This window comes from Apiospora phragmitis (assembly GCF_038363925.1).
Source record: "Apiospora phragmitis strain CBS 135458 chromosome Unknown utg000006l:1.0-5683423.0:1.0-5690449.0, whole genome shotgun sequence".
NCBI lineage: Eukaryota > Fungi > Ascomycota > Sordariomycetes > Amphisphaeriales > Apiosporaceae > Apiospora > Apiospora phragmitis.
This window is the reverse complement of record NW_027117404.1, coordinates 4,029,194-4,041,566: the sequence shown is the minus strand read 5'-3', so window position 1 is coordinate 4,041,566 and position 12,373 is coordinate 4,029,194. Positions and strand designations below refer to the sequence as shown.

General features: G+C 51.3%; 2 protein-coding genes across 2 annotated transcripts; both read right to left on the bottom strand.

Moving 5' to 3' along the window:
• Positions 1–2,736: 2,736 nt before the first annotated feature.
• Positions 2,737–3,405, bottom strand: PG994_006481 (reverse transcriptase; the record flags this gene model as incomplete). The annotated part of the gene is made up of 1 exon (XM_066857890.1): positions 2,737–3,405. The coding sequence occupies one exon, from the start codon at positions 3,403–3,405 to the stop codon at positions 2,737–2,739; it is 669 nt and encodes a 222-aa protein (XP_066717159.1).
• Positions 3,406–10,162: 6,757 nt separating this feature from the next.
• Positions 10,163–10,795, bottom strand: PG994_006480 (uncharacterized protein; the record flags this gene model as incomplete). Its single annotated transcript, XM_066857889.1, has 1 exon — positions 10,163–10,795. One exon carries the CDS (start codon positions 10,793–10,795, stop codon positions 10,163–10,165), a length of 633 nt encoding a protein of 210 aa, XP_066717158.1.
• Between the last annotated feature and the right edge of the window lie 1,578 nt (positions 10,796–12,373).

The window sequence follows — 12,373 nt, the reverse complement described above, 5'->3', positions numbered from 1 at the left end:
GCCACGTACGATTCTCGTCTTCTCGGTGGAAACGTCACAGGGCTAAGCTCACCTTACTGTTTGTGTTACGCTATGGCCCCTATTTACTTGATGTTTAAGGTCCAGTGCAACCAGCACATCGGGATGTCTGATACAAAACTGCTTGCAACTTATCGAAAGACCCATTCATTTGAATTTTCTCTTGCTCTTAGCCCCGTAGCAAACGTCCCTATTCCAGACATTTCCAGACATCTTTCCCTCAACGCCTGGGATCTTTAGCCTTGAAGGACCGTCCCAGGTATGGAGCAATTTTAAGCCTGACTCGGGAGTGCTAGCTTGGAGTGTTGTAGTCTTTGTACACTCCCAGATACAAGATTCATACTCTTGAAGCGCGAAGATAGAGCTTTCAATCTGGTTCAGGCGTGGAATACATAACTCTGGGGAGGGGAAATGAAGTCATTCACAGCGTGGTTGTCTCTTTAGTTTGTCTCTCGGAGTTCAGACGGAAACTTGTCCTCCTTGTCCCAATACCCTTCATCAAACAAAATTAAGATTCTACTGCCAGTTGCATAGTTCTACTGATTCTGCTGAGCGAGTGGCATTTGCTTGTAGGTCACGGTGTCATGACCATGCCGCTTCAGGTCCCTACCTCACAAAGGATACATACTACTACTTTGTTCTCTTTTCCATGAACTCCAGCAAGGATCATTTTCGAGATGCCTAACCTCCCCATCAATATGGGCTCGGCGAACAAGCTGGCTGTTGTTTACAAATCAAGAGTCCCAAACGAAGCCGTGGACTTCGTTGAAGTTGAGCAAATCACCAGAAGACCCGGTATTACCTATTCCTCTATATTTAGCTCCACTATATCCCTCATCATCACCAACTATGTTGTCTGTCGTATAGCAAAACCCACATAGTCATCATACTTCCCTTGCACACTCCTTTTCTCATTGTCCCTCACTCCATGCAACTTGTGCCAGACCGCAACTGCATACCCATGAGCATCCGCTCACTAATCTGACCTCTAACACTCCCCTCCCTCGAAGTGACCAGATGACCATTCTACTCCAGCACGGGGCAACCCAACCCAGCTTCCGTAATAAGTCCCCCCTGACTCCATAACCTCACTATCATTATCGGGATATAGCCGATCATTCTGAAAGTGGGCACCGCCAGACGCCAGACGCCTCCGCCTCATTCGCTCCTGGCTAAACTTCGTCAATTTCTGCCGGATCCCCGGAGAGCCTGGTAAAGCCCGTAGACCACGTTCGGGTACCCCGAAAGGAGGGCCCGCGCCCCACTCCATCCCTTTCCGGGTCAGAGTTGGCAGCAATCGCAGCAAGCCCGACGACCAGGAAGAGGCGAGAGTCAAAAAAAAGAGGGTGATCGCCGACCGCACGTGCCGCGTTCTGGCGCCGGGCGAAGCTGTGGTACATGGTAAGCCTCCATCCCCACCATGATGCCACCTGTCATCCGCCATCGGGTCGAGCGAAAGGATGGGCGTGCCTTAGCAGGCTCCTCTGTCCACTAACGGCCAGCTGTCAAATCCAGGTTTCTGGGTCGGTCGCCTCAGAAGATCCATCCCCAGACCCTCCTCGTGTCGTCACACGGGCCAACCCATGTTGCCATACCGAGGCTTCATATGATATTGGATTGAGCTGACCGAGAGGAGATCCCTCATCTTGTATCATGTCGTACTGTCCTGACGATGTCTGTTAGAATGCATTCCTATAGCACATCGGTAGACAAGCAAAGGGGCACACAGGCGCAGTCTCGGGAAGGGTCAGACAGGAACGTATCCTCGAAAACCTCGTCAAGTTTCAGCGCCGAAATCGAGAGGGAAGACTTTTTTTCATGTTGTTGTTAGTCGTCTGATATTCCCCGTCCCCTGTTGTGTTAAGGGCCCCGAAACGAGCTACTAAGTTTCGAAACACGGAGAGCCAGCAAAGATACCCAATTGGCCAGTGCTTCCTCTCGTGTCAATAAGACGATTAGCTATAGTTATCTTACCCGTGCTATATCTTATCACAACCTCAGTCATTATCAGGTTTTGGTAGGGTGCACGGACTTGTGCACGCACGTTGGCGCCCCTATACGTGGTCGTGATATTATAGAATGTCTATTATAACGTCGCGTTGAGCGAAGAATGAAAGGGTGACAACGGAGCAGGTGTCGCAACAAATGTTCCGATGCCACGCTGCCACGCTGCCACGCACCCATAGCCAAGGCTTAAAACTAGGTACGTACATCTGTTCATTAGTTTCACATTGTCGCCATGGCAATCTGGGCCCGGTCAATGGCTATCATCTCCGCCAATGTCATCCCGCAAAATGCATGGACCGGATTGCAGGTGGCTGCATGCAAAGACACTAGAAGACTACCAAAGGAATGGGAAAGAGGTGCATATCAGCGGATGGGCAAGTCGTTCTGATAGAACTAAGACAGGGAGCTTGTAGTGTGCAGGTCAATCGATCAGAGTGACAACGAAGGCCACAATTGACCGCTATATCAGAGGGATGATGAGTTTGTTTACTTCCGAGGGCTGTGTGCTATGTACTTTTGGGTGCGTAGCGCCGCGTCCGTTATGGGACATGGGAAGGTGAGAGTTGCTCAGCCTGTTAAAATCTGCACCTCCTGCTCGTTAGAGAGCGAAGGCTGACTTCAGCTTGGTGAGCCTGCCCACGTTTCGCTTGACAAAGGAGATCCTCCGATTTCCGCCTGGCTCCCTGGAGGGGGAGCCCCTTATTCATGTGTTTACAATTCAGATGGCCCTTGTGGCTGGCTGCGTGGTAGAGACGCCGTTAGTGTTGGGTCGCTGTTGAGGGCGGCTGAGGGTGTTGTGTCGCTGTTAGGAGCGGCGTAGGGGTCGAGGGTTTTCACCATCCATTCGAAGTCGCGGAAGCCTTTCTCCCCGAGTAGCCATTTCACTGGGTCCTCATTTCTTGGGATGTTCTCTCGTATCTTCGCTGCTACGCGGGGGCAGTTCATGGCGTGGCCTGGGGTCCTGTCTGCTCCGCATTTGCACTTTTCTGCGCGTTCCGGGTGGCCGAACCTCCAGTGGTAAGGGTCGAAATCGCCGTGTCCGGAGCGCTCGGCGAGGAGGCGGTGAAGGGTTGTGCGTGTGAGGGAGAGTTCCTTGGGGTGTCCTCTCCAGGGTAGCTCCCATTCTTTGTACGAGACTGGTTGGTTTTTGGCCCAGTACTCGTCTACTTTGTGCTGTCTGAGTTTCCTGTTCGTCGCGCGGACGTGGGAGAGTGTGGGGAGGCGGTGGTTTTCCGGATACAGGGTAGCCGTGTTGACTTGGTTGTTTGGGGGAAGGTTAGGTGGGAGTGAGAGGTTGACGTCTGGGTGGGAGTGTGGGGGTACACCTTTGCTCCCGAGTCCGGCCTCGGCGTCCGCAGCTTCGTTTCCTTGGATGTTCATGTGGCCTGGTGACCACTGTACTGACCAGTCTTGGAGTTTCTCGACGTTGTCCCGGAAGCGGATTTGTACCGCTTGGGAGTTGTCGGAGGGGTGGCGGGTAATGCGATATCAGAGGGATATATGTGTGATTGTCGCTAACTGTATTCCGAAGTCACTACCACACATCGCTTGCTCAAGAATGAGGGAACAAGTGACTTGGCTGACCGCGTGTCTACATAATCACATATCACATCGTGGCACGTTGCTTTTCTTCGGAGAATTATTGACGTCCCTTATCGATAGCGGCAGAGATTGAAGGTGACGACATGTTGGAACGGTGACATTCGTGGGTGTCACATCGGAGGCATACTTCTTCGTGTGCAGCACACAATGGTATGTAGGTTAGCAGTAGCTGGTCAGCTTTAGCGAGCGCAGTCTCGACGTCGTCCTTTGCCCCTCGGCTGGCCATTGGTCAGCGAGCTCCGCGTCAATCTTCATGAAGCGTAACCGAGTCACAAGTAGCCTCGCTTACCCATGCGATAGAGATGAGCAATGTCACGCTAAAGTGATGTCAGGTCACGACGTGTGGTTGGCAGGTTCGTTTCCGGAGCAAACTATTGGATTTCCATCCGATGGTTCTCCCAATTTCACTAGGAATCAATAGAAGCAAAAGAAGGTGGGTGGGTGGTGGTGATGAGTGATGGGAAGCGCGTCACTCCATCGATAATGACGGATACATACATACATACTGTACGATGGACTCTGTCGTTTCCAAGCTCTGGTCGTTGCTGGTGCGGCGCTTCTCGGCCTCGTCCCGGCCTACCTGAGATCTTGGAGAAAGGCGACATCTGACGTGCGCGACTACATATGCCCAACTGCAGTTAACTGATGGATATGGCAAAGCTTTGCCGTGTATGCAGAGCATAGAGACCAAGATGGCACGATCAACAAGATTATGATGAACGGATAGGGACCACAGGGAAGTTTCTGATGACGGGCCAGATTGCTGAATGGGAATTGTAAGTTCCCGAGGTAAGCAGGTTTGGAAGGTGAAGATAGAGTAGGATTGCGAGTGGAGTGGCGCCTTCGCGGCGCGTCCAGTCCACTTTCCGTGCACTTCGAAGCTGGACTCGTCAGCCATTGTCGAGAAATGGAAGGAAATCCGTTCGGGCCATTGTAGTATTGAGCAGCTTGACTTCAAACAGACCGAGTCATTGGGAACCACAATCCAGTGTAAGAGCCCTCCTAGACTGCTAGACGGAGATGTCCCACTCGACTCGTGCGGGTTGAGGCTGAGGCATCAACGTCACCGAGTAAGTGGGCCTTGGGAAATATGGGCACTGCGAGTCAGCAAGGTCGAGACGAGACAAGCGATACTCGCTGGGCTGGTGTGCGGAGATGAATGGACTGCGAAGAGCTCCTTGACAGGGAGTGATGCTTCCTCGGCAGACAGGGAGTCGCGTAGGGCTAGTATGAGTATGTATGTGTGTGTATGTGCGCTTTCTGGAAGGGTTGATGGAATGCGTCAATTGTCGGTGCTGAGATCCGCAAACGTCCTCAGACCGAAGTTGACTAGCCAGGGCCCAGGCAGCCAGGTAGCCTTAGTCGTCAAGCGCGATGGGAAAAAAAACCCTGAAGGCTTAATATGGACGATCCATGGTTGCAAGGCTTCAGGATAGAGCTTCAAGGAACCCCTAATCTGCCCAGAAAGCTGCCTAGTTAGTAGTAGTGGGCACATCACTATGCCCACGCCCGTTCGAAGCGAGCAAGTAGCGGGCGGTAAGTAACGGGTTTGCGGGCGATCATTGGAAAACTTGGACCATACTGAGATCATCCCAAAAGCTCTTCCTGTCAAACCCTCTTTTCCACGCTGATCATAAGTATAAGACAGGTTGTTATAGGGCTGGGGTTAGGGTAGCATTTGCCATATGATGTGTCGGAGATAATGTTCGAAAGGGGCAAGCGCCCGCTTGGCGGATCGACGTGAGCGTGGCAGGTTGTATCCATTCTGGAACCCACGTACTGACAAACCCTTGAGGTGTAAAATCACGAAACCATATTTCTACAGGCCTTTGCGCCGAGTCAAGTTCGAGCTCTACAGAAATGGAACGCGACACGGGGAACAAACGCCCCGGAAAGAGTCCCGCTGACCAATTGCACCTCGCCGATTCGCCCGCGACGCAGCTTTGGTGGCTGACACACGCGACAGAGAGGATGAACTGTGTGTAGGAAGGGGCAACTAATCAAGCATTCAGAAAATTGTAAGGTTACATACAGGGATATAACCTCAATTGGTGTCTGGTAGATCATTACAAGATACCTTGTCTTCTGCTGCCCCTAGTATCACCGGAGGTTCTTTGACTTGCACGGGGGCAGTCCATGATTTGAAGGCGATTATAGACTTAGGGTTGCAGTCAACGGGTCCCCCCACAGGAGCCTTTCGACATCAAATCCTGGATAAGGTTGAATGACTGAGGGTCCATCGGCAGTAGCAAGAGTCGTGGATAGTGGGCAGAGAGATTACCCAGCATCTGGGCCGAGCTGCATCTAATAGACGCAGTTATTGTAGGTCTTGGGGCTGAGCTTCAGGACGTGCGAGAAACCGAACAGTACCCGACAAGTACCGTAGATATAGGATATCAAATGCCGGAGCCATGCCGGGGAACAATACAGCTATCGCCGCGAGATTGGGCAGTGTAACCTAATGCCCTGACCAGTTTTGCTTTGTGGTCGGTAGGTAATACTAGTCGAGCGGGCTTGGTGCCGACAGGACAAGGGACTTCGTGCCATTCGACGATGTGTGATATCCAGCCAGCAGATATTGGGGTAGGCCCTTGATGCCGACAGGTATCGCTGGACAGTGCCAATTCGTTCGAGTTGGTGAGAATGATTCCCACTCCGAGGGGAATAGAAACAGTCCTTTGGGTACTGTATTGGAAAGTTGGAAGTATTCGAAATAGCTCCTGGTGATGCTGCTTGCGGGCCAGACCTCACGAGACCAAGCGCAAGGACAAGAGCTGGTACCGTTCCTCCAAAGTCCAAGGTTCCCGTCAGGTTTCATTATTGCTTGACAGGAGGATTTCCAATCTCATATCCACAGACGTTAGATATGTACACGGTAATGCTACGTCACAGTTCGCACCCGCCCAGGCATCCCTGCATCTGGAGCCCCAGCCACCAGAAAATTGGCCGGCGTGAGTGTACTTGTGGTTTGAAAGCCACAGGTAGCCTGGGGAATGAACTCGGAGGCCATGCCCGGATATGATCACCAGCAAGCAACCCAGGCTGGGCCCCTGTCAAAAGAAACCAGATGGATGAACACGGGGCACTGGAGGACCCCCCCCCTCCCCCCTGAAATTCTCTTCTCAATGATCTGTGCTTTCATCCCTTGTCGGCATGAATGATCGCTGCTGGCTTCTATTGCAGTGTTGTGTCGATCTCGCCAACCCGCATATTCGACACGAGATGGATGGCCGCTGAGTGGATCGCAGGCCGGGTTTAAACAGCATAGATTCCAACGACACCAGTTGAACATCAGACGACGGCGAGCAACTGGGAAGCTAGGATTAGATCAGCCTGGATGCAAAACCCGGTTCCCACCATGAAATGTGCGTCCTGACTATCGAGCCACGCATGTATGGCACAAGGGGGGGTCTATGTACACCGATGGCCCATTTGTGACACGCTATCGAGTTATGTAGACGAATCACCTGTCCCTGGCCAACACACCTTTTGGTCGACAGACATGCTCATCCACAGAGGCAGCTTCTTTGGTTCCAAGGATCACATGGCTTGTGTGTGCGCCGAGCCTGAGTACTTCAGGAAATTGGTACCGGAGGGTAAAATGATTCGATATCCATACGCGCGGGGGCCTTATTGGTTCGCGATTCAGCCCCCGATGCCAGCAAATACTCGTACTATTGCTTCGAGGCAGCGTCTTCCACATCATCTTGGGCGCTGAGTGGAGCTTGGAGGAGACGAAGTATAATACGTCGAACGAATAGGTGCCTCTGGCATGATGAACTGCGGGGCCACCATGACAAAACTGATAATCGAAGCAAGTGTACGTAGCATCCGATGTAGGCTCCGGTGTAAAGAAGCGCTGGGTACTGGACCGTGAGGGGTTTGTTTCGTTCTTCCTTACATCCAGCAAGGTGCTAATGCAACCCAGGACACCGACAAGCATGATGTGTCGTCAGCACCGCGATTTTCGGTGTTCGATACTAATTCAATATCATCTGCAGCTGTCCACAGGAGGTTGGGCATGAAGGGGCCACTACGAATGGCTTGCCAGAGGGTGCTCGACCTGAAGTTTATTCCGATTTTGATGTATCGCCATTGTAGAGGGATATGGTTGGTCTTGTTCGTGGTAGCTAAGTCTGCAGATTCGACTGCAGAGTTTTAACAAATATGGGGTCTGAGTGGCATTGGGGGGGGGGGGTGTCGAAAACAGTCCCATGTTGCTTGGAAACCCAGGAAGGAAATGGCACACCAAATCTGAGGGCCGAAAATAGCAGCCTACATCCTTGTTCTCTGATCGCAAGACGATGACTGATGGGAGTGTAACCGAGAGACGACAGATCTTGGACTTGGAGTTGGTGGATTTCGGGCGTTTTCGAAGACGTCAATGTTTTTGTCGGAGGAGTTTCTGTTTCCCTCTTTCGTCACCGTGCTTGTCAGTGTGTGGTTGGTACAAGTCGTTCGGTTGCCTAACTTCCAGTCACCCTACCAGTAAGTAAGTATCGGCTTCTGCATGGCGCAAGCATAGCTCACCGTGCCTAAAGTGGCCACGCTTGCTGCACCACCGGCCATAATGAAGATACGATATCAAGGAGATGGCCAGGGGTTAAATAATGTATTTTCTTAACCAGCATCAATGGTAAAATTATCATAATAAGCGTATGTCCCTAAAGATAGTACACTCAAAATGAGTCCTCACAGGCTAGTTAAATATGTAGGTAGGTACAATCTATCAAGAATTGGGAAGTAGTGGCAGTTATCGAGGAGTGAGTGATCTTGGTACACTAAGGCAGGTTTCCCGTCCAAATTCCAATGTTGGAGGCAACGAGGTACCTACCTCCATACTTTATCGAAGGTTCACTGTCACATTGGCAGGTAACATCAGGTTTGGATCTAGACCATTTCCGAGAGCTGCTGCTTACTTCATGGAATCTACTACTTCCTCCAAATGGAACTACATACATGTACCCAAACACATAAATATATCTACAGCCACCTCCTCAGCCACCCTAAGGGACAGACAAGTCAAATACATTGATAAGAATGTACGCAAGCCAGTTTGCTTTTTTTCTTTCACAGTACCAACATATGGAAATCGCCTTTGTTTTTCCACTCATTTGTCTGCTATGGCGAGGCAGTGGAAATACATCAGGCCAGCCATACCTTGTCTACACAAAGGAACGCACGCCTCTCAAGTGGCCCTACTGACCATATCAGTTCTACAATTCACCATGCTTGAAAGATCTCAGGGGTAGTGCAGTGATGCTGTATTTCTATCTATGTTATATGTCTATCGGCCCGATCCAACCGTTGTTATGCTTCCTTGACCATGGCTCCAAGCCGCTATTACTACTATTGTGAGGCCGATTATTTTGGGGGTGGATGAGAAGAGACCTGAGATGTAAAGGACGAGGCCTAGTAGCCCGTGGTAAAGTTGGGACAAGTCAAGAATGAAGTCCCGGGTATCATGTCCAAGAGAGCTTTTCCCACCAGTCCCGTGGAAAAACAAAGTAAAAAGCACGCGGCTCCTCCCACGATCACCATGATCGCTATGCTGTTTGGAAATCATAATCCTCCAACACCCTGTGAACGCCACCACATACTCCTGTGCCCATGCAAAATCCGAGTGATGCCTGATACTTTTGCGTACAAAATAAATCCGTGTTCGCCTTGTTTGGTCCGAGTCGAATGATCTTCGAGACAGTAATGAAAATGGTAAAGCCCAGTAGCAGCCCCAGAGCCCGTCATCGAGTACCGTGCCATTAGGATATTATAAGTATAACGGTAGACGGCGGTAGACATAAAAAATGTGTAAAAACACTAGAAAACAATGTGATGAGGGTGCACGGCGTATCGCAGACTAGATTGATCCAAGACGAGGCCAACGCTCAAGCGCCTTGGCTATACTTCTGATCGGCGAGATGACTAGAAAAACCAGATCCGTTGAAAGACCCGGCTTCTGACATGTTGGGTCCTAGTGGTGTCCGCATTCCAGGAATTCCGTGTCTCGAGTCGTTGTCCGTCACTCCAGCGCTACTGTATGGCCCGGGGTGAGACATGAAGTCGTTGCCTGTAGCATAGTTTGTTTGCTGTGAACCACTGCCGGGGTACCCTGAGCCGGCGCCAATGGTGTATGCATTGTCAATGGGTGACCCTGTACTAGATGTCGGCGTGTCGGTATGAATACCCGCTACCCGTGGCGATGTGTTTGAGTCATGGGGGCTCGAGGACTGCAGACCTGGCTGTGAGGTAGTGTCCATCGGGGGTAAGCCGTGAGTAGACGGATTCGGCATTGCAAAAGTAAAGCTCGAGTTCTGCGGCGAAAATTGGGATTGTGCGGGAAAGCCACCAAAGTTGAAGGGAGACATGCTAGGCGATCGACCCCCTGGGAACTGAGGCGTCAGGGGCCCGTTGTTATAAAGTGGCTGTACTCGCTGAGAGCCAGGGGGCCCCATAGGATGTTGGCTGTCGCGGAAAGCTACTTGCATGGGATTTCCCATATGGGGGGCGTTGTGGGTGGCATATGTTGGACTCGACGTCATGCCTCCGTGAGCGATGGAGTACGGCGGCGCAGTTGCGTGGAGAGTCGGGGGAAGTTGGCGTATGAGGTGGTCCCCGAAATCGGTGAAGGCGAAGGATTGCTGTATCCTGTGGATGAAGTTCTTTGTCTCTTCGCAGATCCTGCATCGGCAAGTATGCCATCATAAGGCACCTCGTCCTGAACATCGCTTTTCAAATGCCTTGCGACGTCATGGTTTCGCTTCTTCACCGTGACCTGCCGCGAGTCCTTGCGTAACCGAATCCTCACTCCTTGATCACTGAAGGATCGAGTCATAAATGTCGATTCTGCCATACCCGGAAACGTACGCGCGGTGTGGACTTGGAATGGTTTCGAATGGATGTTGCAGATTGTGATCCAACTCCCTTCGAATCCGGTAGTATCGATTCGGCTCTCGTTTCGGTTCTCTTCCATGGTCATCAAGGTAAAGCGGATTCGGTACCAGCCCTCCTTCTTCACCGTGAGATCGGGAAAGATAAAAAAGCCGCTATCGCGATTGTCCGTGTCTTTCAGACGATGAAGTGAAGAGACCGTCGAGCCAGCCATGTAGGCGCCGATTGTCTTGGACTCTTCGTCTCGATTGTCATCCCTGTCCCCACCGTCTTTAGACATCGTCTTGCCCAGTGGTTTTGTCGATGGCGCATTGTCCACCTGCTCGAGGAATGCGATTAAAATGAGGTAAGGGTCTATCACAATCTGTTAGCTGATGGTTCCGTTGAAAAGGGAAGATTTCGCGGGAATTTTCGTACTTTGCAGAAATAGGCGATTCCGATCTTGGTCCGCGGGAACAACCAGTTCCACGATCGGGGGAGGGTCGATCGGCTTCTTGTCTAAAGACCAGTTAGCACGTTGAGTAGAAAGCCTCTAGGGTGACAAAGATCTAACCTTTCTCTTTTCCGAGCGCAACCTTTCCTCGTTCAGGTTCTTGCCTCACTTCAAGTTGGTATCCAGAGTACAGTGGTGGACTGCTCACAGAAGGTGTCAGCTCCGCGTCAACAAGTTCGAAGGGCTCTACTGACCTGGATGGGAGAGTTTGGTGGTCCATGACGGACCCAAGCTGTGTATATGGAGGGGCCGCTGGCATCTGAGCCCATTGGGCCGGATATTGGTTATCCATCTTCCGTCTTGTCGGCGAAGTCAGGTTACAGCAGCGAGGCCTAGTACTGTACCAGGTCAGGTGCTAACCTGTAGCTGGCTTCAGGCTAGTTAGCGTGCCGTTGCGCAAGGGATTTTGGATAATGGCGTTCCGAAGAAAGGAAAAGCCCTTGGTTCTGGTGAAGAGAGAAGCAAAGATGGGATGTGAGGGAAGGCGAGGTACCTTTGTACTTTGTGGTTTATAAAGAAGAACCCAGACCACAAACTTTATGGGTAAGCTTAAGTTGCGTCTATCTCCGGTCTATCTCCACGTGCGATGACCCTTATTTGGCCTCAACCAGGTCTCCGTTATCGTGGAGGTGGTCCCTATGTGCAGCGTGAAGACGTGATAGGGCGGATGGTGACGACCGTGAGGTTATTTCAGCCGCAAAGCTGGGAGAAACCCACGCTTTCCAGATCAGAATCAAACTCTAACCGTGGAAAGAACCGCGGAAAAAGTACAGCCGGTCGTGCCCTTAAACCAGTCCACAAGTCAGAAAGAACCATGAGCAGGAGGCGAAGAACCGATGGACCTTTATTCGAACTGGGGAATGGAGGTCTTGTCGTTGTTGCAAGGTGATGTCAGAGATGGAGATTTGACCTACTGGTTTCGATGTCGCAAGAGGTCGTTTGACCGATGTAAGCTGGACCAAGAAGGTACGACGTCGTCCTGGTGCGTTTTCCCCCACTTGCCAGATGTAATGCTCAATTGGCCGAGTACCTAGGTACGTATGGAGCGTGTGTAGGCAGGTAGACAAGGCAGTTTGCAGGGAGATAAACCTCGGATGTTCGATTCGATGCTGTTCGTCTTCTCTTGCTTTCAACCGGGTCAGTCGTCTACCAACGGTTTTCGGAGCCGCTGAAGCAATGCGCAACGATGATGCTGGGTCGATGTTCAATCGCCGTGATGAAGAACTTGCAACGATGTAACCAACAAGGTCCGGCACAAAGGTGTATCCCTCGCTTTTCGATCGTTCAAAGCTGATCCAAATCTCTGTATCCTCCAATACTTTCTCGGGTTTGTAAACATGCAGATACACCTAGCAACGGCCATGC